Source organism: Vanessa cardui, chromosome 9 (genome assembly GCF_905220365.1).
Source record: "Vanessa cardui chromosome 9, ilVanCard2.1, whole genome shotgun sequence".
Classification (NCBI taxonomy): domain Eukaryota; kingdom Metazoa; phylum Arthropoda; class Insecta; order Lepidoptera; family Nymphalidae; genus Vanessa; species Vanessa cardui.
The window spans coordinates 8,882,976-8,909,592 of NC_061131.1; the positions used below are offsets into that span (position 1 = coordinate 8,882,976).

Genomic DNA, 26,617 nt, shown 5'->3' on the forward strand with positions numbered 1-26,617 from the left:
AATTGAATAATAAAACAGAATAGATTTTAGGTATAAATATTCGAGTATAAAAATATTTTTCATCGAATGATATTTTAAACAAAAGGTGAATATTTGAGAAAGTTAGATGGTAAATTAATGTATTAAAATATGCATTTAATGCATACGGCCTACTAACTTTATAATTCAATAGAGACTTTTGTTTTCGAAATGCATACATTTTAGATAAATTATTTATTACGAAATATCGATACATAGTGTGGGCTGAATACGTTGTACAGCACTATAAGGTCGTCACCTGGGACGCGGGACGCGGGGCGCGCAGACTGGCGTCGGAGCGGCGGGCAGGTTACGATTTACTCTCAACCAACTCAGCAGAAACTCTAACTGAGAGAATAGCTGATAATCCACATCCACAGTCGCTGCGTGAGAATTAAATCGAGATCACCACGATGTCGGTGACGTAACTCAGCTCACCCTCTTATTAATTATGTTTCCGTTTACTCATCTAGCCTTTACGAAGATGTGAAAGAATTTTTGAACGAAAAATTAATCAGAGATAGCTTTGAACGTCGACTTTTTTTGTTCGAGAAGATTCGAATGTAAAACCATATTCAGTTAAATTGACGTAACATTATTTATACCTACTATTACTGGTACTTTTTGAAAGCTTAATTTTTAATTTTACATCGTCCTTTTTTCACAAGCTTCGTAATCTTGTAATAAGAACATTTGACTATTGAAAAATCTAATTAAACATTATTTATCATAATAGATGCATCTAATTGTTTTTTTTATTCTTCCGTTCGACGAATGTAAACTATACGAAATTTATTTTTAGGATAAGAAACTAATTTTATTTGGGTATCATGTCTCACTATCTACAATTTCCCATCGCGATTAAAAGATAAAAAAATGAAATAAGCTCAATGTCTTTGTCAACGGAGCGAACTCTCGTTTCCACTAGCATAATGCAATTAATAGTTTCTGAGTGTGTGCAATCCCGATAGGTTTAAACATTTTAAATATTTGTTACACAATGGGTGATGGATTCCCCGTGCGTGTGTTAATTTTTTCTTTTTTGTTGTACTAAAGATGTATCCATCTATATTTATTAAATATATTTTGTAAAACTTAAGATTATACATAATGTGTATTTAAAATATGTACGTTATTTGTTTCAGATTTATCAAGGTCTGCATTAATGATACTGTCCTCTTTCTGAAGAAATTTTAAACTGAAGAACAATTAAAGTAAATTTTTGTTACGAAAATTTATTTTGAAGTGAAAAATTGACATTAAAATCTATTTTATTGGGTGATAAAAGTTAACGGAGTGCGTTGTATATTTGAAAAAGGACTGAGGTAAATGAAAAAAAAAATGTCGTGTCCTCGCGTATATGTTATTTATAAGTAAAGGACGAATAATTTGAAAAAAGTGATATATGTATATATATTTTTTTTATATGGCACGTATTTTGGATTTTCCGAGGACTATACTTTAAACAAAAATAGTCAAATCAGGGTATTTTTACCCGATTATATGTTCGCCCGAGCATTTGAATCGATGACCTAAATTATGTACATTTCAATTTAAAAATATCTTACCATATAGGTAGGTACTTCAATTGACTCCTAAATGTTTTTATGCGGGCCAATTTTATGAAATTTTTTAAGGTAACTAATTTATAGGATGATATATAAATGTTATTTGTATTTTAAATTAAATCGAGTACAACTTGCGTTTTCAATCAGTAGTTTCAGTATTTTAATAAAATGATATTTATGAATTAATAAACATTTTGTTTATCCTTATTTATGATTTAAAACTGATAATACTTATGCAAACTGTGAATTCGCAAAGAGCAAGAACTGACTCAATAGTGAAAATGATAAAACTAAATAGTTAAATAGTTTGATATGATTCCAGTAAGTTAATTTTAAACATATCGTTTCAATTAATTTCTCACGCAACAGGTTATGTTTCATTTAATTGATCAAAATAAAATCAACTTCAACGTGGATGAATAGATGATAGGTGTAAAGTGGATAAAAATCCAACCTTTGAACTCTATCAAAATGAACTATTTAAAAATCGTGTACAAAAATGTCGTTCAAAGATTGAATGGTATAAGATCGCTGAGACGTGTGGGGAAACATGTTGATGAAAAGCACAAACAAAAGTCAATATAGTCAGATCTCTAGTCCCAGATAATAAATATTTCGAATAAGCTACTTCTTCAACTAAATGCAGTAGATATTAGTTGTTAGTAGCGAAGGCTATCGCGTAAAATTACTCGAGCAAAGCGAGTTCACTTTGTAAATTACCTCAGTGGACTGTTTGTGATAGATTTATCAAATAAGTGTTCAATTTAGTAAATTTAATGTAAGTCAATTCCTGTAATATTTGACGTCCATATAAATGTATTTTAGTGCACAAATTAACTTCTTTATTTCTTTTGCGGATAACCACATATATTCGTTTAAATCACGTTCCAAAAAAGCAATATATGTATTTAATTGTGTTAGCCGCTAAATTTCCGCTTTTTATTCAATAGTAATTATAACATATACAATACAGCTGATATTGGTGCTATAGTTAATATTTTAATGAAACCTTTCGAACGCTTCTTTTTATTTTAACTAAGAATGTACGAATTATTAAATTCCAAAGTAGTAATGTGGTACGCTATATAATTAAATGCTACGTGTATTTTCACTTGACCTTAGAAAACTTGGGACAACGGACGTTTTAGAATCATTTAATATAATTTCATAGGATCTTAAAATAGATAGGAAATTCGTAGTTTTAATTAATATTCGATTATCTGACTTTAAGTCGTTTATATTTTCAATGTAGTATTTGTTTTCTTATCTTTGTAACTTGTAGTAACCATTGCCAAAACAAACATATGTCTAACAATGTGTAACCATAATTATTATTCTTGTATTAAATGAATTGAAAAACTTAAAATGAAATGTATAAGATGACTAGCCGATTTTGGTGGTATCTCAGAAAGGTAGAAAGAACGTTAGTTAATTATAATGTATATCATATGGTTGTTGATATGTGTAATATTAATTTAGAAAATACATAAGCAGAGGTCAATCCATATGGTCAATTAAGTATGGACAGAATTTAAATGTTCCACGGTTGTATTTAAACGTGAAACATCGCACTATGGTTGTAATGTGCTTTTAATCTTAGGACTGTGAGAGAAAATTGTCATTTGTGTAAATTTATGAAAAGATTAAAAGATTTTCGTAGCGTTAAAATTCTTAAAGAAAAAGAGTTCTCACAGGTAACACAAAATTACCTTAGTCCGATCACATAGAAAATTTAAATGATGTAAGCAGGTATGGCGGCTTTTTCGATGTATTGTTAAAGCTATGGCTGTCAAGTTTTGAGATGAGGGACTGGTTTTAGGTAGGAAAAATTACTACCCATATTAATGTTCATTTATATATAATTCATAAATTAATCGAGATGGTTCAGAAACGCAAATGATGCTGATCTTTATTTAATTTAATAATAAATTGGTATCATTAGAATATTAAAAAATAAAACGAAAAGATTAGATAAATGAAAAACAATGAAAAATTGACATCGAATAGCTTTAGAGCTAAGCTATTACTGTGTAAGAAATTTGTAGCTGTTGTTTTGTTTACAGTTTTTTGTGTTTTCTATGTGATTAGACTATATAATATTATTAGTATTTTTGTAGACAATTTAAATGTACGCCATATATGCCGTTGTATTTAAAAGGACTAGGGACACGTTCATCATAACATTATTACTCAGAATACAGAACAATTCTGAGCATTATTATTAAATTTAAAAAAATAAACATGCTCAATAAATGTATAATCGAAATAAATGTACAAAAAGAGGTCCATTAAAATTTTTCATTACTTATTAAATTAATTTACCTTTTTTAGATATTATCTATGTTTTTTTTATTCTTTTCAGAATTAAGGAAGATTTATTGTTATTTTCTTTTTAATATATATACATATATATGTATTAAGTTGTTTAACTTGGAAGTTTTTTGTTATAACGAGTTCAATCGTTATTTCGATAACTGTAAGACTTTTTATATATTAATATTAAAAATAATAGATGTTAGAGCCTTAATTGATCTGCAGTGCTTATAAAATCATGATATAGATTGTAGTAATGATAATACGCGACGTACTCTGTCGTACCTATCGTACGTTGCTTGTAGAATTGTCTACGAAGTGTTATATTTTTATATAAAAAATTAGAAGCATTGCTTGTTTTTTTATCTTAAGATCGGGCACACCAACCCACAGACATCTAGTAATTTATTTTGTAAAATGTTACAAATTATATAATTTTGCCTTATGTTTATGACGTAACAAATTGTTTTTTTTTTGGTTGCTTATTTTTAATGTAACAATTTTAAGACAAAATGTCAAAGAATTAGATAAGTTAGGCAAATTATGTGTTTAAATGTAAATATATAGATGAAAACATGTATGTAGAGATACATAATACTTATTTATGTATTAAATTTGATATTGTTTTCAAAATTTCATTGGCTGTATTATTTCAACCTTAATCCCCCGATTTTTGAAGAAATCCATGTCAACTTGTCTAAAATGAAACAATAAATTAAAAAAATGTATTTATTTTGTCATTAATTGTTACAATGGATTCATATTCTGGTTCTAACGCACCTACTTATAATAGGATGAATACTTTTATTGCGAGCATTCATTCGATAATAGTGTCCACAACGATTAATTTATTTAAACATGGTTCCCTATTTTTTATATGTACAAAGACACAAATGAACCTGAAGGATGACTAGAGCTAGTTGTAATGATAGGTCATCACCATATGTCAAATTCTAGCAATTATTTACTATGATATACACTGTGCCTATCATTAGAATCTACAATTCAAATAACCCATATCGCTACCGTTAGCGTAAAAATGAAGTTTTTATTTGAAACTACAGAAATTACATGAAAACAGTCGAGCCAAAAATATGAACAAATATTAAAACAAGTCCATAACTATGTAATTTCTTTAAAAAAAAAACAGCATTATTACATATACTTACTATTATATGTATACTTTTACACAAAGGGTAGCGATATATTTTAGATATTATTTTGATATTGCGCAATTAAATCATGGCGCTTTTACGAAAACATAATAAATCCGAACAAGCTCGTGTCATGTAAAATAATAATACAAATGATGGTATATTTCGTCTGTCGAACTTAAAGACTAACTATGTATTAGATATATTATTAAAACATAAATAAATAAACAGACACATATTACACATAATTGTTTTAAAAATACAGCTGTCTTTCTCGGTTTTAAACAGTCCTAAGTGTGGGTATTTGTATGCCAAATACCATGTTATTGAACCATTTAGAGAATAGTTTAATATGTAAAAAATAATAATTCTAAACAATAATTGTTAACTTGCAAAAAGCAGATCACGCATCTTCGCACTCTTCAACCATATCGCTCGGAGGTGACGGGAAATCAGGAGGACCCCAATTAAGGTATATACTCTCAGTATAAATTGCCATTCCAAATGAAAACAGCCACCTAAATAAAATATGCTGTCAATAGTTTCCGTTATGACTTCGCCCGCGTGTGAAGGAGGGACATGACAAGTAAAATTTGATGTTAACCGGTTGAGTAATTCAGGTATAACAAAATGGCTAAATACTTTCACATATATAATATTAGCTTGGATATGACACATTATAATTTTAGAATATATTAAAACCACAACTGAAAAATAGAGAAATAAAGCAGAAATAACACAAATAATTCATACTTGATTGATATCAAGTCTTCAACTTTGTCAGACGCATATCTAGTATAATAAGGGGTAAGTTTTATTTATTAATTTTTCCCGCCGCAGGTAAAAATACTAATTCGATTGGATGTTTCATATAATTGATTGTTTTAGAACACCACTATGTTAAAATGTTCCAAGTTTCATATATGTAATTTAGATATAGGTTATTATGGTAATTTAAGTACACAACGTTGTCGAAGATAAAATTGTCGGTCCAGACGCTTTCGAATCGAGCGATGATTTGGACTTTTTTAAAATGTCTCACAAAAAGTCAGTGTTATATTAGGCGACAAATTTAAAATGGCGGTCTGACCATTTTAATATCTCCTGCGCAGTTGGCTAGATTCCTTTATGTTTATATTAACCACAAGATCATCAGATGATTGAGATAATGAAATGTCTCGATAACATTTATCATAATAATAGATCTACAGAAACAATGACAACAATACTAAAGTTAAATACATATTCATACCAGGCTAATCCACCTAGGAAATGCTTCATATAAAAACTTTGCTTCTGTCTGTACCAAGGATCCCATGGTCCGCACGGTACGGGCAGCTCGTTCATGTGTGGTTGACATCGGGCTAGTGTTTAAAAATGATATTTATTTTCGATATGATTTTTTTATATATGTAATGTCGCTTAATGTAACTGTGTTTAAAGAACCAAAAATAAAATTAAAGACAAGCTTAAATTAAGTACCCTAATACTATAAATGACCAACAGTAAGCATGACACATTAGAAATTATGAATGTAGTAGTATTCTTCACATCATTCTATACCTACTGACATGAGTAGCCATTATATTCAATTGGCCTATTCGGTAGTGTTAGCTGTTATTTTAATTAGTAATATACCTATTTTTTGTGTTACACCATACATTTTAATTTAAGGTAGCCTTTTAGGAATAGCCTTTAGAGAAATTTGAGAGAATAAAATAAAAATTGACTTCATTTTAAATAGGTCTTTTTTTGCTCGGTGTCACTGTAGAATAATTTGTTCTATTAAAGGGATACGATGTGGAACGGAGACTGTTTTCACTGGATTTATATTAAACGGTAATGTCAAAAAAATTTACGCCTAAAAATATAAAATACACGGACACGTCTTTTCATTTACTTGCTATCTTCTTTTTATCTCTGCAAATTTATATTCACATTAAAGTTACAATACGAAAATTCACTTACTTGGTTTATTGGCTAATTTCCTACTGTGTAATAGATTTGAAAATCCTTTTTGAATGGTTATTATTCGTGATCGCATAATGCTGTTTTTGTGTCAGTCATCAATTCAAGAGACATCTTTAAAAATATTAATATTTGAATGTAGACGTTTTATTACGTGCCAGTAGTTTGACTTAGCTATGAAATGACATTTTCATTTTTCTTCAATTAAAATTGATCATTTGTCGTGTTGTATTGTAATAAAAGTATTTCGAAAAAATAAATAAAAATTATCGTAATTTAATTAAAAAAAAACTCAGGCACCAAATTCTGTAACATCATAAATTCAATGCTAAGAATATTTCCTTGACATCCAACAAATATCTATGGTATTTTTTTTTTGAGTAACTAATCCTTAATTTATTAACTAACTCATTTCTACTGTGTTTAACTGTGTTCCTATACAGTTTGTATTTATGAGACGCTGTTTTTTACCAAAATGACGAAAATGAAATAATTTTGGTTTAGAAAATGCTTCATTCTAAACATTAATGTACGGAACCCAAAAAAAGAAAACAACTGTAACTGTTTACTTAAACCTTTATTGTCTAAACGGAATTAGTAACTATCAGGTCAATAACTTACAAAGTATTTGCCTCATACTAAATTAGGTACCTTATATCTTTTAAACTACTAGATTCTTAACCTCACGAACTATATTTAGCTGTAGAGAAAAGATTTCGTTTGAATCTTATTACATGCCAGTATCACAGTGAACCCAATAAAGAGATTGTTGATTAAATATTGCGTAGGAAACGTTAATCTTCAATTACTTATCATTTATTACGAGGGCGAAGGACTCTAAGAATGAGTTAAGCATTTATAAAAAAATCCCATTTAATACATTATCCCATTTAATGTCACTCAAGGTCACAGACCAATCGTTAACCAATAGACAATATTGGACGGTTATTTGCAATCATTTCACAACTTATTGTAAAATATATTCTTTTAATTCCTAGCATCTACATAACGAAACAAACTATAAAATGAATTGTTTTTCAATTTGAAGCAATGCATTTAAATACCACGGGCTTATTAATTGTAATTAAAAAAAGGGAACCATTTTATTTCGTGCGTGTTACATATTTAAAATGAAAGAGTAAATAACTAAAAAAGCTATTGAACTATAAATTTTGATGTATCGCAAAGGAAATTTGCTATTTATTTTGCAATTATTGTCAAGTTATTATGACGCAAGAAAATCCCAATATCTGTGGTAAGGGGTGAGCACTCCCCGATTCAAATTAAGTCTGAACAATCATGTCAAAAACATTCTTATTTATTATTGAAGATAAAACTTTTAAACTTATTTAGATTGTAAACTTTATTTACTTGAAAAATAAAATTACTCCTCTTAAATGGAAATTAATAAAATATTTATTTTTAGTACATAATGTATCTAACACTATCAAAGGAAATCGGTGAAATGAGATTTATTACTAAAAAATATACTAATTTTAAATCCATGAAAACTGTTATTTGTTTGAAAAACTGGAAAATCGGTTCTTGGCTTATTCAATTTACTTTTGAGCAAATAAAATGCAAGACATTAAAATTAGTCCAAATAGTATAACCATGTAATGGAATAAACTACTATAAAATAACAACTGAGCATTTTGACTTCATCATACAGAAGTACAGTTTTCATAGATTTTGCATTAACATAGTATTGCTAAATTAAGTTATTTATAGGCTAGTTATCTACTTTCAGGTTTGGGTTTAGGAGGTTTGAAACCCATTATTTTCTTCTTTTTTTTCTCCTTCGTACCACTTCCGGATTGGAAACTTTTCCAACTATCTACTCGGTTTTGTCGTGATTCCTGTAAATTACAAAAAAAAAAGCTATTTATTATGTAAATTAATTTGTGGAACTGACTGCATGCTCATTTATTTTTCTTTTCTTTAAAAATACTCATTATTAATAATATGGTCTGAATAAGCTACAATAATGCGACAAACTCATAATCATTCTTAGAAAGAAAAAAAATTATGATATTACCTCAAAGTTTTTAGCCCACTCTTTTTCAAGTGACATTTGTTCCTCTTGTTCAATTTCTGCTTCACGTTTACGTTTTCTCTCTTCCATGTCTCGAGTCTCTAAGTGTTGACGCTTACGTTCCATGTCCGCAAACAACTAAAAAAGAATTAATAACATTAAATGCTTAAATACAAATAAATATGAACTAAAAGTAGTTACTATATAAATCTTGACCGCGTGGAATAGTTTGATTTTCCCGTTGAATCGCAATTCCGATCCTCTGGGCAAAAAACGAACCAGCCCTGTCACCAGTGGAGGCAATTAGGCGAGGTGCTATACTTTGGATGAACAACTAAAATAGTTTAAAATAAATACCCCTTAGTCTTTATTTTCGTTGCCACGTGCAAGTTTATTAATAATATAACAAACCCAGCAATATAAAGAACTGAAGATTTATTAAACGATTTTATAATAATAGTTGTCACAATCAAAAATACATGTGAACTAAATATTCACATATATTTATGATTTATGTTGGTGACCTGGTATAACTATTGGATAAGTTACATCATATGTGACATATTTTCCTCAGGGTTGTATTATAACAAAAATATTCTTGTATGTAAAACAAATAAACATATATCAAACTTCAATGCATTTTTTTATGATATAGTTAGGTCGACGGATAAGTGGTCACCACCATCCAGACACATGATGATATGGTAAGAAACAAAAATCAATCAAAATCTAAATATACTCTATTCAAGGCTTTTACAAGTAAAATAATAAGTTATATTAGTTAAATATAATTACGAATGTATATAATATCATGCCTGGAAATCAACAAGTATTAGGTCTACACATTTGTATCATCTACTTAATCTTGAATTATTCGCTCTTGTATTTTTTTATCACTTACCCTTCAAATGGGAATACAAAATCACTGAGTACTACTGTTAGACGGTAGATATCGGGCGAGTGTTGCAAGTTAAACCTTATAAAAATTTAGCTTTTGTATTGTCCTCTCTCAGTAGACATACAGTTACCTAACAGCTAACTCAATAAATATGTCCATTTCATGACTTAAATATACATACCTTCATAGTCATAACATAAACTGCATGTTTATATTTGTCAGGATCATCTTCTGGTATACCTTCAGTAACTTTGCCATCTTTCTTTTGTTTTTTACGTTTTTGTTCTATCTGTAATAATTGAAATGAGGTTTAAAATTAAACATAATTATTGGTAAATATATTTCACTTATTATATGCAAGGTTAATTAAAGTAAAGATAATTTTTGGAAAATCTATTAAAGTATCTTTGAATTTGAAATTGTGTGATATTAGAAGTGGGAAGATTGAACCTCAATCTTCTATTTAAAAATAAAATTATGAAAACTTCTATTTACAAGAAGGTAAAAGTCAAATTATTCACTATAAATCTTTAGGCTGCTGCTGTATGTCATTTAAGAAATGAGCTTGGCTTGTCCAATGAAAATCATATAAATTAAAAACTCAATAGTACTGATAAAGATAGCACAAGATACCAGAACCAGGTGGATTTCTACATTTTATATGGGCTATTAAAGCCTACATTACAAATGAAACAAATAATAAATAAAACTATTCATGACATACTGGGTAAATAACATAATATAATAACTGATAAAACTATAAATTTCAATAGGCCGAATATCACACTACATGACAAAACTAATGAAATTGTTATTCTTATTGACATAGCTATCCTGAACGCTCATAATATAAAGTCAACAATTTCGGAAAAGCTCATTGAATATCAAGAAGTGATAGAACTGTAGCATCTGTGGTGTGCGGCATCCATCCATATTGTTCCCATTGTTACCTAATCAACTGATATATAACATGTTTCTCATCACTCGTAATCATAAATTCATAACCATTTATTCCAATAGGCAGTTATCCTCAACATTTGCTACCTCACCGGCAAGTTTTTTATGACAACATCTATCTCAGATGCTTATAGCATTACTTAACTTTTATTAGCCTATGGCTATGGCTCATAGCACACGGCAATATAGATACTTCATAAGAGAAAAAAGTAAAATAATAGTTATAAGAAATAAAAAGCACACCACTGTTTTTTTATGTGCTTAATCTGTGCTAATAAATCTACTCACGCTCAGATGGAAAGGAAAACTTTGTGATGAAATGTGCAGGTGTCCAATGCAAAGTAATTCTACCCTTTGTGTGTCTACAAACCCATAATAGGCTATTTTGACTGGTTTTTAAAATATATTTTATATTATTTAGTAGAAGTTAAGGAACCCAGTAAAAGTTGTGTTTTTTAATATCATATTAAAAATTCCATATTTAAATAGCCGCGAAAACACTACTTGGACAATATGGCGCTGCAATGAGGTCAGTGACGTCATTTTCCTGTATTTTTAATCTGTGGTTCATATAGTAGAAAAGCAAAGTTTACAAGAAAGTGACTTCATCGTAAGCCCAACCAATCAGGACCATTTTGTGTCACATGAGAAATGTTTGAAAATTTGCATTTTTATTTATGGATTTTTGAATAAATTAAGTATTATTTTCAACTTTCGTTAGTAAATAACCATTTTTAAACTTATAATATACACTGATTACAATAATTCACAATTTATTTTTCGCATTGTCAAATAGCCTATTAGTTTATGCTGAGCATAGATCTTAACCCAGTAGTGTTAAATTAACAGGCTGTTATTAAAGTAAGCAAATTATTTTATACATTAACCCTTACCATGTGGTCTGTGCGTTCCTTAGCTTCCTCATATATATCCAAACTCTTTTTCCTGGTTTCTTCATTTTCTAAAGTTTTCCAGGCTCTGTTTATAATTTCAAACGCCTGTTGAGCTCGCTCTGAGTCATCCTAAAATTCAAAATATAATAATCTAATTTTTAGTTTATTTAATATTTGCTGGTAGTTGTTAAAGTATACTTTTTTGGCTGGCCTTCTTCTTTTTATGTAACATACCTTAGATCCAGACAATGTTTTAAATGGTTATGTTATCTAATATATTACCGATAAGTATAATAGGTATAATAAAAGTTAAATCAATTAATTTATTTACTGGTTCTAAGTATTAAGAATTAAAATAAATCCTTTCATTGTTTTGATGTTTGATATTGTTATAGTAAATCAAACACCTTTTATGCAACCATTCCTTACCTACGTACAAGCAGCTCAGGTTGGCTCAGGGTATGCAAACGTTCCCATCTGTGGATAAAAACCAAATGTTGACGGGTATACCGTCTCAGCGAAAAATCTAGGATCTCCTCTGAATTTAAGCTACTACTACTGTGATGTAGGTCAAGAGAGTGTGGAGATAGTAGCAACATTGAAAAACAAACAATTTTATCAACTGTAATAGCATTTGAGCTATTAACTTCACATTTAGTTCTTGTTTTAAAGGTAAAACACAAGAAAACATTAATATGTATCTACAGCTAAAAGACTAGTGGTATACCACTAGTCTTATTATAAATGGTAAATTTTTCTGGGTAAATTTATTTAACATGCAAATAAAACCATTTTACTTACTATATTTTTATCTGGATGTACTAGTATTGATAGACGTCGATATTTTTTCTTAATTTCATCCAAAGTGTTTTCTGGATCAACTTGTAGTACTTCAAAAGGATTTAAATTGAAATAAGTCGATCCTGGTCGAAGTAATCTCTCAATTTGTTGCTTTGGAGTTAAAACCGAATCTCTCTTTTCAATTTCTTTTACCTGAAAAATTATGCAAAAAATATAAGATCATACACTACTAAGAAATCTTCTTTTATTATAAATGTGTATATCACATACATAGATATATTTGTATCATTTTAGGTTACATTACCTCCGTATAAAAGTCTTCAAAAGATTCTTTTCCGCTAGATGTAGTAGACGACATTTTCTCTTATTTTAAAATAAAATCATTTAAACGAATGAAAATGAAATGCTATAAATAATAATGTTTGAATAATTATTTAAACTTTACAGGAACCCGAAAGTTAACACAGAATTACGGATTATGAAATAATAATACGACTTTTGACAGCTAACAAGTCACAGCATTGAGCATTTGAGCGTTGCGAATTTGACAGCGATTTTAATGATTTATGTTCCTGCTACACGTATACTCATACGTTTCGCGACCAACTTTGTATTTACTTTAATTTAGTTAAAATAATTCAAAACTTTATTTTAAACGAAAAAAAGAAATTTCTACGTTGTAGTTAAAAACTATTAAAAAACAACAATTATTTTAAAATCTGTATTTTATTTATTTATGTTCCACCTGTGTTAAACAGGTAACAGAGATAAATAAGTTCATAATTAAACCTTGTGCGTTAAAATTGACCACTTCCTGGTGTTCAGTTGAGCTAAAATTTCATATTGTCATTTATATTAAAATATAATTTTGCTTCAATTAATTCGCCTAACATTTTAAGGAGATGCTACGAGTTTAAATATCATGTACATCGTCATACGCGGGGCCAATTGTGATCTCTAATTTTCGTAGTAACACCTTATAACATGTTTATATACCACAGTTTTAAATATCGCAAGTATGTCATACACTCTTGTATACATCTTAACGTTATGCGCCAGCGCAATATACGAAGTGAAAAGATGAAAATGTAACGAATAAGACCACAGTTTTTTTCAATAATAAATCACTATAGATTTATTCATCTTTTATAACATATGTTCCCAGCATAAAAAATAATAAATTATTTTTAATTTTTCGTTGTTGTTGATCTCGGCTTTTGCATTGTTGAGTAGTTTGTATCTGTAATTCTGTAATCTATGGTATTCTTGATTTCATTGGGAGTGTTGAGTGAATTGTTACCTATCCAAAATTCAATTATCAATATCGATATCACAATACGAATAAGGTTGGTTCTATCTATTATCTGCTTGATTATTTTTTATTTTTCATTTCATTTGATTCAAATAGGATCAATTATTATTAGAAGCCATTTCAATTTATTTATATTGCTAATTTGTAATATTTACATAAGTACCGACCGTAGTTAAGGTGTCGATTTGTTGTGTCGTGATCGGTAACGTGTGTTTAAACAACTCGTTACATCCGGCTTCGCTTGTATCAAGATTTAAAATGTTTTATATGTAAACTTTCATTTTGAAATATCAAACAGGTTTAGTTAAAACATCTTATGTATTTGTGTTAGGTATATCTATCGCATTAGTAATTGAAAACATCTACAACTATCTCACCAAGGCACTTCTTAAAATATATTTATTACGAATAATTTGAACTACTAATTTTATTTTTATCAGGTATGATGTTTACTGGTAAAGTTGTTCTTCTCACCGGTGCAAGCTCAGGTATTGGCGCCGAAACTGCTACTGAATTTTCAAAATTGGGGGCGAATGTTGTGATAACCGGAAGGAACCAAGATGCACTCAGCAACGTTGCGAAGCAATGTGAAGAAATTTCTCCTACAAAATCGAAGCCTCTCTCTATTATTGCCGATATAAACAACGAAAATGCTGTAGAAAATATAATAAAAACTACTATTGAGCATTTTCATAAGCTTGACGTATTGGTGAATAATGCGGGTGTTTTGGAATCTGGGACAATTGAAACCACAACTTTGGACCAGTACGATAGAGTAATGAATGTTAATGTTCGAGGACCTTATTATTTAACTATGTTAGCAGTACCGCACCTCATTCAAAGCAAAGGCAGTATTGTAAACGTTTCCAGTGTTACTGGAATGAGATCTTTTCCTAATGTTCTTGCTTATTGTATGTCTAAGTCAGCTTTGGATCAATTTACTAGATGCGTAGCTCTAGAACTTGCACCAAAAGGAGTTCGTGTTAATGCCGTTAATCCTGGCGTGATAACAACCGGTTTACATAAGAAAGATGGAATGGACGAAGTCCAATACGAAGCATTTCTAAAGAAATGTGCCGACACCCATGCTATAGGAAGGCCGGGCTATGCAAGAGAAGTTAGTTCGGTTATTGTATTCTTGGCTAGTGACGGCGCAAGCAATATTACGGGGGCTACTTTGCCTGTAGACGGTGGCCGACATGCAATGTGCCCACGATAAATATCTTTCAATACATGACGGAAACACTAATTATGGATATTATTTACAAAAAATAAAACCTTATATATCAATGAAATGTCTTTAATTTTTATTTACTACTAATAAAATATTAAAACGAATGCCACTAATTAAAAAAAATGAATATACATTTTATTACATTTTATGTTTAATAAAACAAAAATTTCTGTCAAATGTTTAAAATATATATTTTGTTAATTCACCATTACACAATTGTAATGTACTTAATATTTTAAAATGCCGAATCATGAATAAAAATAAAATATTAAATGTTATCGCTTACTGTAAGCAACGATAAAATTTGTTTTCTTATGACATAATTATTGTATCTGTATGTAATAAATGGTACATTAAATTATACATATGTACATTTATATATGTTTTTAGCGCTGTTTTTCTTTTTACGATATCTATGCTTATAGTTATAGTGAAGTCACATTCGTATAACTAACTTTTTATTCTTTGTTTTTGACGCATTGAATAATCTGGATAGTTTCGTTTGCTATCGCTGCTGACGCGTCTGTAAGTCCTTCAGTAACACAAGTAACGACGATGTCTAGACCGTTGTCGACAGCGGTTCTAACTTCAAAAGCCTACAATAAAAGTAATAATTAAAAAATATAAATAATACTTTAAAATATATAATTTTGTGTATAACCTTTTGCGAAACATTCCAAGTTGCGACATCAATGTCTGCAAGGATTTCTTCTTTCACGTTATTCAAACATTGATCACTGTTCTCTTCACATGCTTCTAAGCTCGTTTTTATTTTATTTTGAACTGAATTTAAAAATATCGAATCGTCGATATTTGAATTGTGCGATATCTCTATGTTGGCCATCAGCTGCATATTATTTGATATGCAAGTTGTAACATTAATAAATATTTCCTTCAATAACGTTTCTATCGCGTTTTTATTTTCCTGTAAATAAAGTACGTATAAATTATTAGTTTCAATCGTCAGTCCGGTCGTAATTATGCGATAACTTCATTCGCGTGTGACTTCATTCCGATGGACATGAAAGTGCAATGTTTTGAGTAGATAATTTCCGGAAATAAACCTTAACTTCTAGGATGTTAAAACATGAATGCTACTCCAGATATATTCTGTAACTTGATTGTTTTCTATTAGTCTAAAAGGCACCTAATTTCTTTTGAATCCGTTTGTATATTTCATGAAATTCAATTGTTGCGCGAAAATTGATAAGTATTTGTAAAGTGTAAAATTAATAGTATCTTACCTTAACACATTTTTTCACATTTTCGCCCGTAGTAATAGCTTGTTCAATTATATTCTTCAATTCCTCTTTTAAGTTTTCAAATTTCTTTTCAAAAACTTTTGCAATCACTTGAATTTTATTTTTTATTTTGAGCACATATTCCTTGATATTCTGTTTTGTATTATTTGTAATATCCTTGAAAGCCTCCCAGGCCCTGACTATTTTAGATTTTATTCTGCTCCATATATCTGATAAATCTCTCTGAATTCTAGAATGCTGGATGTCTATATCCAAAATTTCAAGAGAATCTTTAAAAGCAATGACATTGTTTTGTAATTTGCTTTGAAAGGAGTGCTATAAAAATAAAATCTCGTTTAAGCTCAAAAAAAATATTTTCTTTTATTGAGTGCTTTAGAAAATAATAAATACCTGACACCCTGCAAGCAACACTAAGGTAATTAATAAACTGTTTCGCATGATGTTCTTAGCTACAAAAAGTATGTAGTTCTAAATTATTTTCACATTTATTGTCCTTATATATCCAGTCAGGATATTTCAAGTACTACTTTGGGAAAATATTTGCGCAGTTTTGTTTCAAGGATAAAAGTATCTATATTTGTCACAATCATTAATTAAGTGTCAGGTTACTAAACTTTGTTGTATTGTTTGTTGTTTGATATCACAGTTTGTATTATAGTATTTATCACAGCGACGTGTTTTTAAGGACACGCTTGCCTCTTTTTAAAAGATTGCAACTAATTTCTCTATCTTTAAAAAGTATATGAGTCTATAGCTTATCGAAATAACTCCTGAGCATTTTTTTCATAATGTTTAGTTACGTCATGAGCCGCGAAATAAGCCTTTCTTAATCTCTATAAAATAAAATATGAACCAATATGAAGCTGTATTTTTTATATTATATTTCTATATTTATAGGTTATGTTTAGCGGTCGTGCATTTGGGCCACCTGATTGTAATTGGTCTGCCCACAGAAACCGGTAATTTAAAAAATATACCCATTCCTTACATCGCTAATGCACCATAGGAACTAAGATGTTATGTCTCTATTGTGTCATTGATTCATTCAACTGCTTGCAAGTGAGTGGTAACTACACACAGCCATACTACCAAGTATCTATAAATTATGTAGAAAAGATTTTCTACATAATTTTTCATGAATATTACTATTAATGTTGTCGCTATGGTTTTTGAAGTAGACAACATTATAAAAAAAAGAAATCATTGGATAGAATTTAACCTCGCGCTCGGCAGTATGTGCTGGAACCGGGAACATTGTGATATCTTTAAGTTTCATTACTGTATCTCTTTATTTATTCTTTGCTTAATTTGAATAAAGAAGAACGTTATTAATTAATATCAAGAGTTATCTTTCAACAATTAATTAACAAAAAAAACTTTAGCTTATATTAATAATAATATATTTTTATTAATGTTATGTATTTTCTGTAGCTATCTTTGTTTTGCTGTATTTTATTTTTTTAAAGTTTAACATATATTGTTACTTAAATTTTGCAATTAATTAAATTAATATAATATAAATAAGTAAAAGTGAACACTTATTTATCTTTTATAAATAAGTTATGAGGCAACAATGACAGAGCATTTTTAGAAGATTATGCGAACATATTCTGGTGGTAGATAAGTGGACTCTGATCTCACATTTTCCCCCCTCTAACCACAAAGGAAGCGTGTATTATGCAAAAATAGCTTACTTAGCTTAAAGGCGATCTAGTAAAAAATTAAAAATAATTAATTAATAGTAAATTTATTTGAATGCCAATTGTGTACGTGAGAAATTTTGTCACCAAATGTATTTTGGTTTATTGAGAAGAGTTATTTCCAGATAATGAGGAGAAAATTGAAGATGCAGAACAAGTTCCAATTTCCATGACGATCTTTGCCGAATTGACACCAGCTTCAACGAACTTGGTACCTGCGCATACTTCAAAGGCAGCTGGTAATGTTGAGAAACCTAAATTGATGCGAGAAATCTGAAATACCAGGAAATAATTTAGTGACAAAAAGCAACAAACAGATTTATTATATCTAATATAGATATTACTTATGATGTCTTATTAATAGCTTGTGATGTCAAGAAAAAAACGAACATTGTGGGCCATTTTGTGCATGTCTTATGACCTAAGAGTAGTTAGCTGTTGTATCTGCCTTCATATCATAAAACATCACATCACCTTTTTTATGATATAGGTAGACTGATAAAGCAAATGGGCAACCTATCCTAACTTATATAAATCAGTGATCACTACCGTCCATTGACAAAACCGCTATAAGAAATATTAACCATTTCTAACATCCCCAGTACCTAAGCCACCCACCATTAGAACTATGAAGTTATGTCCCTTGTGACTGTAGTTACTCTGGGTCACTGTTGAAACCGTAACACAACAACAATTAGTATTGTAGTTTGGCAGTAGAATATCTCATGATTGGATGGTGGTGAAACCTACCCAAATGGGGTATTTCAAAGCCCTACCACCATTTAAATTAATGAATTAAGGCTTTAATATATCAAAACGATACGACAGGATAACATTTTAGCTAATACCGTATTCAAAAAGATTAGTATGTACTGAAATTTGTTATTACCAAAAGTCCACTTTGGGTTAAGAAGACTGCTCCTTTGAATTCAGTTCGTATAGCGATACGGCTGAGACAAGCACCCGTTGCTAAAAGACCACGTTCGCTTTCGGTGCACTCCTTCAATTCGGTCAAAGTGTTACGGGTATAATTCGTCATATTGGACGATATGTCCACTAGTTCATCAACCATATTTCCAATTTCCGTGACGCGATCACCCGCACATTGTTTTGATTTTTCAACAGCATTATCGAAAACACTATCGAGCTCACTTACATGAGACTGAAAAAAAGGTTTATTGAATATAATAAATGCACTTTATTTTTATTGATATGTTTTGTCATGTAACATAAACAAAGTCTATATGGCGTCTTTGATTTAAAAATCATTAAAATATTACAATGGATGTTATAAAAGTAGTTGATAGTTTTTGTGAGAAACCTGAATTCTCAGGCTAATTAAGACATTCTCGGGTTAATCATGACAATTATTACAAATTAGGAAGTTCTTGTTGATATATGTCCATACTTACATCAATACAATTGCGAACTTCTGATCCAGCATTTACAAATCTGTCAGTGATATTTTTGACGGCAAGAAAAACTCGGTCACGGATTTTCTGCAAATCATTGACTAGTTTCTCAGCGAAAAGATTCCTCTGTTCATGGATTCCCGCTGAGAATGTTTTCACAGCATCCATTGCTTGTTGGATGGCACCACGTAGATTATTTATTAGTTCTTCTATGAGTACCCTGCATAAAGTAATAAAGTAAATAATTACCTTGCAAAATATGTTCATTTTTTTTTTGATTATTATTAGGAATATGAATATAGTTAATATTGTTATATAAAGGTAATTCGACATGGGACGTGAAAAATAATATTGTTTTGTATAAAATAGTGTTTTGTAGATGGTAGTTATTATATAACTCCGCAAATCGCAACACATAGTTTAAAATCTTTTAGGTTAAAATCTGTCTAGCATTAATAGTGTTATATAATTTGTAAAGAATATCTTCAAGGTTTGTATTGGTGGGTTATTTCTATGTTCATAAAGGAGTATCTGACGATAATGTATTTTGTATATGAAGTTATAAGCTCACGTTGTGTTTCCAATGAAGTTACCATCACGCCGTTGTAGTAGCAGCAAGTCGGTATCAGGTGGACTTCCCAAAGATGAGGAAATCTAAAAAAAGAATTATGTTATATGTATCGAAAATATAACCTGAGAACTTTGTCATAACTTCAAGGCAAATTTTAATGGAGTGCATTATTTTGTATTTTATCTTGATATAATTTTATAATATTGGTAGTCGTACTGGCAAACGAGCCACCCGATGGTAAGTAGGTATTCACCATCTCCCATATAGACAATAGCACTGAAAGAAGTACTAAGCATTCCTTGAAACATCAATACGCTACTGACCTTGGGAACTAAAATGTATGTCCTTTGTGCCTGTCGATACACTGGCTTTCTCACCCTTAAAAGTAAAACACCACGGACTATGCTGATAATTGGGTACCTAACTATAAGAGCTTGCACAAAACCGTGCCACCAAGGTATTATAAATAACTTATTTCAATATATTTGAAATAAAAAAAGTTCAGGCTCAGCATTGTCTTGGATAAATATAGATGTGCATTTTATCATAACCTGGTAAATGCAAGAGAAACCGCGAGCGACATCTAGTTAAAAATAAATGCTCAATAGTTACCGATAACAAGATACCTATGTCGCATAAGGAGCAAATAGATATTTATGAAATTTATTTAAATTAACATATAGTAGGATAAATATAATAAAATTTTAAGAAAGCGCGTTAAAAATAAATTTAAATAAAATATGAAGCATTTATAAAAATAAATTTAATTTACGACTTACCAGAAATATGGATACAATTACCGAAGCGAACTTCATTTTCAGCTGAATCGAAGCAATCGTTAGAAAATGTGATGGTGTGTAGTAATGATCCATGGTTTTATATGATATTCTTGCAAAATGCATTCTTTACATAGTTACTCTAAACAAATGAATGTTATCTTATCTATTTCATGGGATATTACATTAACAAAATCAAGTAAACACACGAAATTGTCATAACGTTGGAATTTTCTATTACTATATTGCAAAAAAACATACGTTAATTTTACCTTCGATATGTATATCATTTGGTATGATTTCATTTCGTAAGTTCATTTATTCTGTTATGTCCACGCATTCCAATTCTTGATAAAGAACTCTTTGAGTCTAAGTTCCCGTTTTCCAGGCATTCGATCAGGTGCCACCATTGTCATTTGTCTGATGAGTGGACTGGAGGCTATACGCTACGTTTTCCGATACTAGTTCTGAACCGGGGGTTGTACGCTTGGATCCATCTGTTTTCAAGGTTATCGATCTTTTAACGTTAAGAGACCACTTCCACTATCTGTTAATTTTTCAATCAACGAGTGTGATGTATATTTTAAATAAATTTGTAATTAATTGATTAAAAATGTGTCAATTTTCGTATTTTCTAGGATTTAATATTTCTTTGTTTGTTGAAATTATTGAAATTTATGTTCATTTTTTATTATAAAAAGGAGATTTTTTTAAACATTTAAATCAAGAAGAGACAAGAACTAAACTTAAATTTAAACGGTTTTTTTTTTCTCTAGAAAATATTTATAACATAATATTCCATTTTTAGTATGAAATTAAATATAAAAATCAAAAACGAATTCAGTTTTCCTCTCTTTTGATGAATCAAGGATTAACTTAGATCATTTGATTGAGTTTTAATAACAAAACGAAAAATAACTTTTTATTTTTTTATTTATGGTATAGGTTGGCGGGCAAGTATATGGCCCACCCGACGGTAAGCGGTCACCAGCACCCATAGGCAATGGCGCCGTGAGAAATGTTAACCATTCCTTACATCGCCTACCTTGGGAACTAAGATGTTGTGTCCCTTGTGTCTATAGTTACACTGGCTCACTCACCCTTCAAACCGGAACACAACAATATTGAGCGTAGGTGGTACCTACCCAGACGGGCTTGCACAGAGCTCTAGCACCAAGTGAATTTTTTTTATGTGTAAAAAATTAAACATTATTTTTTACACATAAAAATGTGTAAAATGTGTGTATAGTATAGCCAAACTCTATGTGAACAAATCAAATTGTATCGAATAATTATATGATTCAACCTTGTGCTAAAAATCCGTCTGATTCCATATCTTAGTCAAACATAGAACAATTAGATTCGTGAAGAACAATGTGGAAATATTTGCGTATAATATATATCATTAAAGTACTATTAAAAATGAAACATTTTAAATATGACTTATTTGTTGCTTATGAACAAACACATGATGCAATTAGGACTATGACAAATAGCCCATTGTAATTTGATAAAACCAAGGCCTTTGAGATAAGAGCAAATAAAATGAATTGGTTTATTCAACACTTTCAATGCTAACCGTTAAAATATTTCTATTAAAGCTTGCTTTAAGAATTTAGGCACTGTAATGGTCGATAAATAATAACGAAGCGAACGTCGAAAATTGTTGTGATTAAGAGTTTTAATGAACACTATAAATTATTTTTAAATTGCAAAAGAAAATTAACTTTATGATAAATGACGCTAATTCAAATCAAATCAAATCAAAATAAACTTTATAACTTCCAAGCAGTATATATTAATTCAAATAATTGTATTTAACTAACATAACTTTGGTTTTATTAAATGTTGAAATAGAGTAACTACTGAGTTTCTTGCCGGTTCTTCTCGGTAAAATCTACTTTGGTAGCTTCACTTAATTATTAATTGACGATTTAAAAGTGCTTGTAAAAGCCCACTTGAATAAAGTTTATTTTGATTTGATTTGATTGTTGTAAATATGTTGCGACGCAAAAGTGAGTATTCCTACTTTTTTACAAACATCCCGAAGAGAGTCTCTAGCTCTAAGATTATAAATAAACCGGATTGCTCTCTTTTGTAAAATAAAGACAGATTTAATATCTGCAGCGTTACCCCAAAGTAATATGCCATATGGCATAATACTGGGAAAATAACCAACATAAACTAAACGAGCGGTATCAATATCAGTTAGTTGTCTATCTTTTCTAACCGTGTATGCTGCGGAGAATTATCAATCTTATTAGAATATTGTCAAATTAGATAAAAATCTGTTTTTTTTTTATTTTTTAATCATTTTAGTGAGTTCTATTTTTCCTTGCATTATTTATTATGTATGGGCAAAAGAAACAAACAGTGAAAATATTTTTGGAGCATAGCCCATTAATACATTAAATTTACGCCTTAACCCTTTTCGATTGTGTTAGACTTGCTGTTAGAATCATTATTTTTGTACGCAGACTGTGATGCAGTTTCGGTAAGAAAAGTTAGAAGTAAGTACAAAAATAAGTACGTTATTTAGCGGACCACGATTTGTTCCATTTTCATTGTAGTCTCACATAACTCATAATTTGTCTGATGTACTATGAAGAGTTGGATTGAAGCTTATTTCACCACGCTGCTCCAATGCGGATATACACGTGGCAGTTTCTTTATTTTTTTTAAATAAGACGCGTGCATGTTTCCTCACGATGTTTCCCTTCACCGACGAGGACAAAATTATTTTTATAATTCATAAAAGTAAATTAAGCAAACGAAAACTTAAAGGTGCTCGTCTGGGTTTTAACCCGCATTCATCGGTTACGGCACGTGTTCTAATCACTGAACCGTCTCGGCTCACTGATGACTGACGTTCTACAGAATTTAAACTAAAAATATTTATAATTTATTATGCTTCAAGATAGTAATTATACTCGGGGGTATACTAATTGTTACTACGACGGGGGCTTGACCAAGCTCGTATATGTGGATTGCATCCATTTACCTAATAAGTTTATTATGTAACAAATATTACCTCCGAGCGGCCTTACTTTGTACGTTACGGTTGACGGTTTTGTACCCGTTTAAAGGGGGGGTTAGTCAGTGTAATTATAGGCGAAAGGAATATGTACATCTTAGTTTCCTCAGTTACTGCGATGCGATGTAAGGGGCGGTTAATAGAATAGAGATATATTTTAAATTGCGTTTATAACTTAATTGGTTGCAAGGCTTTGCTGTAGCCCGTCTTGGTAGGTACCACACACTCGTCAGGTATTCTATTAAACAAAAGCAATATTCAGTACCTATTATGATATTCCTGTTAGAAGGGAAAGTGAGTCATTTTAACTACAGGTCAAGGGATATAACCATTTTTTTTATTAAAGATTGCTAGCAATTCAGAATTAATAAGGAATTACTAATATGTCTTTTTACACTTTAAGCTTATCACTTGTGTTAAAAGTGAGGACGACAATAGCACAAGGGATCGAGAACAATCCGACTTTTTACATCGCTGGGGGAATCATTGCGTTGTCGACGCTTCTAACAGATAAGTTTCCAAAGTAGGTTGAAAATTGGGTATGTTAAATTTCATACGGCGGCATATCGGCAGTGGTGACCACTTACCATCGAGTGATCTTACCACCTTTCATAATTTGGCGTGAACAAAAAACGCAAAAACATACTATTTATTATTAAGCAGTTTTTCATTATTATTCTTGAAAGTGCCTGCTATAAATTATAAAGCAATACCTTTTGGTGTAAAAAGGATTAATTTATTCAAGGCGTTCAATAATATAACATTCATCATCATCAGGGTGTACACAAAAAACACATAATAAGTTAAGATTTTATTAGAAAGAATGCTAATAATATTACAATATTTAACTTAGTGGATGAATTTTGATAATAATCATCATATAGTCCAAGAAGTTCATTGATGAATTATAAATATATAGAAAACAATTATCAATTAACAGCATTTCTTATTTTGAATGATTCACTTTTGTACCATTTATATAGGGGTTAAAATAATCAAAAATAGTCACTCCTATTACCTCCTAACGGGAATACATCGAATTACCAATAACCCTGTATACTAAATCCGTGGAAATAGCACAAAAGATATAAAATCGAAAAACTTACAAACAACATAACATAATCAATTTAAATAAATCAAACTGTATTATGACAATTTTTACATTGAATGACAAGAAAAATACAGTTTATCTAAAATTCAGCCTTTTGATCAAATCTTGACTCAGGACATGGTTGATAGAGCAGATTGCCAAGTTTACACGACACGCTTGCTTTTATTGTAATCTCTATCGTATGTGAACATGATTACTAGTTATGTTCAATGACAAATTAATAGTTATCTGCATGAATGAATTGAATATGAAGTTAATTGAATTACCTAACTGAGCACAGCAAGAGACGGTTTTTTATTTGGATTTCCGGCGTGCAAGGGCGCACCAGACGTTCTAGGCACCGGCGAGTCGCACTTTATCTCCCAACTTCATCAGCTTATTTCCATAAAGAAAAGAAAAGATCACTTTGTCTAAATCAATCGCATACTCGAGTTATATAACCGTAATATAGGTTTCCTAGCGCAGCTATTTTAAGATTTTATGTAGCTAATACCTAACAATTACTTATGTTTATATTGCTATTATAATCAATGTAACTCAATTTTTATGTACCTACCTCATTTGTTTTACAATACATTTGGTGCTTGGCTTGGAATTCTATATTTGTCTAATTTAAATGAAATTCTAACCACATCAAAGAAAGAGGTCTGTTTTATTTGGTTCATATTCGGTCTCTGTAAACATGATAACACGATTTCTGGTAGTATCCACTATCCACCTTCTTTAATCTATGCTTTTACATCCGTTCAAGCTATTCGTCTGTAGAAATCTATTCTTGTTGAATTAGGACGTGCACAGTTATTCGTTTTATTTAAAAGTATCTTTAAACAATATGTCTTGTTCACAGTCTCGTGAACAAGACATTCATAGATAATGCCGTAATATCGAGCTACACCGAACAAAAATAAAAAAACATGGTAAATATCCCGAAATTAGTAACTTTAATAATAATAATAACCATGTTCATTTAAAATTTTATATAATTATAAATTTACATATACGAGTACGTATGTACGTGTCTATATATTATATATGGCAAATGGGCCACCTAATGCTTAGTGGTTACCCCTGCCCATAGGACGCTGTAAGAAACAATTACCATTCCCTACAAAATTATGCGCTATCAACCTTCTGAGCATGTTATGTCCCTTGTGCGGGTAGTTATACAATACAGGAAGAATGAGGAGCATTTTGATTAAATTTGAAATTTCTGCTTAGATCATTGACTCCTGATAAATAAAAACAAATGCACCTAGCGTTTGAGAAACCTGTATCTACGTTTGATAAAACTGTCGACTGTTTCCATTCTTAAACATTACGGCTTGTAATCTGATAACGCACAGACAAATGTCCATCTAGATATAAATGTTTTCTTCTAGTGTTTACAGCGGAAAATCCCCGGTAGTCACATTAGATAATATTGCAAGTACTTACGATTTTTCGTGCTCCCAGTATATTTATTGGAAATGCAATAACTTGCATATCTAACATCTCCTAGATGATCCACATAGATATATAAATCAATAATTTAGGATCAGCAATCGGTTGAAATTATGTTAAATATTTTTTATAACATTTTGTATAGACTTATAGCCTCGAA

General features: G+C 30.2%; 6 protein-coding genes across 7 annotated transcripts in view; 2 read left to right on the forward strand and 4 right to left on the reverse strand.

Moving 5' to 3' along the window:
- LOC124532557 (forkhead box protein O) overlaps window positions 1–4,537 on the forward strand; it is a 67,876-nt gene extending 63,339 nt beyond the window's left edge. For both annotated transcript variants that reach the window (XM_047107513.1, XM_047107514.1), the window contains exon 9: window positions 1,164–4,537. The gene's annotated coding sequence lies outside the window, so the exon portion shown is untranslated. The remainder of the gene's footprint in view (window positions 1–1,163) is intronic.
- Window positions 4,538–4,614: 77 nt separating this feature from the next.
- On the reverse strand, window positions 4,615–7,244 carry LOC124532497. Its single transcript, XM_047107406.1, has 3 exons — window positions 7,022–7,244; window positions 6,306–6,417; window positions 4,615–5,571 (listed from the first exon to the last, which is right to left on the reverse strand). The coding sequence occupies exons 1-3, from the start codon at window positions 7,095–7,097 to the stop codon at window positions 5,457–5,459; spliced, it is 303 nt and encodes a 100-aa protein (XP_046963362.1). The 5' UTR covers window positions 7,098–7,244; the 3' UTR covers window positions 4,615–5,456.
- Window positions 7,245–7,579: 335 nt separating this feature from the next.
- On the reverse strand, window positions 7,580–13,135 carry LOC124532413 (dnaJ homolog subfamily C member 8). Its single transcript, XM_047107314.1, has 6 exons — window positions 12,910–13,135; window positions 12,606–12,797; window positions 11,805–11,933; window positions 10,136–10,243; window positions 9,060–9,194; window positions 7,580–8,880 (listed from the first exon to the last, which is right to left on the reverse strand). Exons 1-6 carry the CDS (start codon window positions 12,961–12,963, stop codon window positions 8,758–8,760), a joined length of 741 nt encoding a protein of 246 aa, XP_046963270.1. The 5' UTR covers window positions 12,964–13,135; the 3' UTR covers window positions 7,580–8,757.
- A 708-nt stretch (window positions 13,136–13,843) lies between these two features.
- On the forward strand, window positions 13,844–15,208 carry LOC124532572 (3-oxoacyl-[acyl-carrier-protein] reductase FabG-like). Its single transcript, XM_047107528.1, has 2 exons — window positions 13,844–13,951; window positions 14,358–15,208. The coding sequence occupies exon 2, from the start codon at window positions 14,360–14,362 to the stop codon at window positions 15,134–15,136; it is 777 nt and encodes a 258-aa protein (XP_046963484.1). The 5' UTR covers window positions 13,844–13,951; window positions 14,358–14,359; the 3' UTR covers window positions 15,137–15,208.
- A 184-nt stretch (window positions 15,209–15,392) lies between these two features.
- Window positions 15,393–17,055, reverse strand: LOC124532571. Its single transcript, XM_047107527.1, has 4 exons — window positions 16,804–17,055; window positions 16,396–16,728; window positions 15,813–16,076; window positions 15,393–15,747 (listed from the first exon to the last, which is right to left on the reverse strand). The coding sequence occupies exons 1-4, from the start codon at window positions 16,849–16,851 to the stop codon at window positions 15,610–15,612; spliced, it is 783 nt and encodes a 260-aa protein (XP_046963483.1). The 5' UTR covers window positions 16,852–17,055; the 3' UTR covers window positions 15,393–15,609.
- A 1,086-nt stretch (window positions 17,056–18,141) lies between these two features.
- Window positions 18,142–21,089, reverse strand: LOC124532363. The gene is made up of 5 exons (XM_047107253.1): window positions 20,876–21,089; window positions 20,097–20,179; window positions 19,526–19,745; window positions 19,003–19,275; window positions 18,142–18,386 (listed from the first exon to the last, which is right to left on the reverse strand). Exons 1-5 carry the CDS (start codon window positions 20,996–20,998, stop codon window positions 18,216–18,218), a joined length of 870 nt encoding a protein of 289 aa, XP_046963209.1. The 5' UTR covers window positions 20,999–21,089; the 3' UTR covers window positions 18,142–18,215.
- Window positions 21,090–26,617: the final 5,528 nt, after the last annotated feature.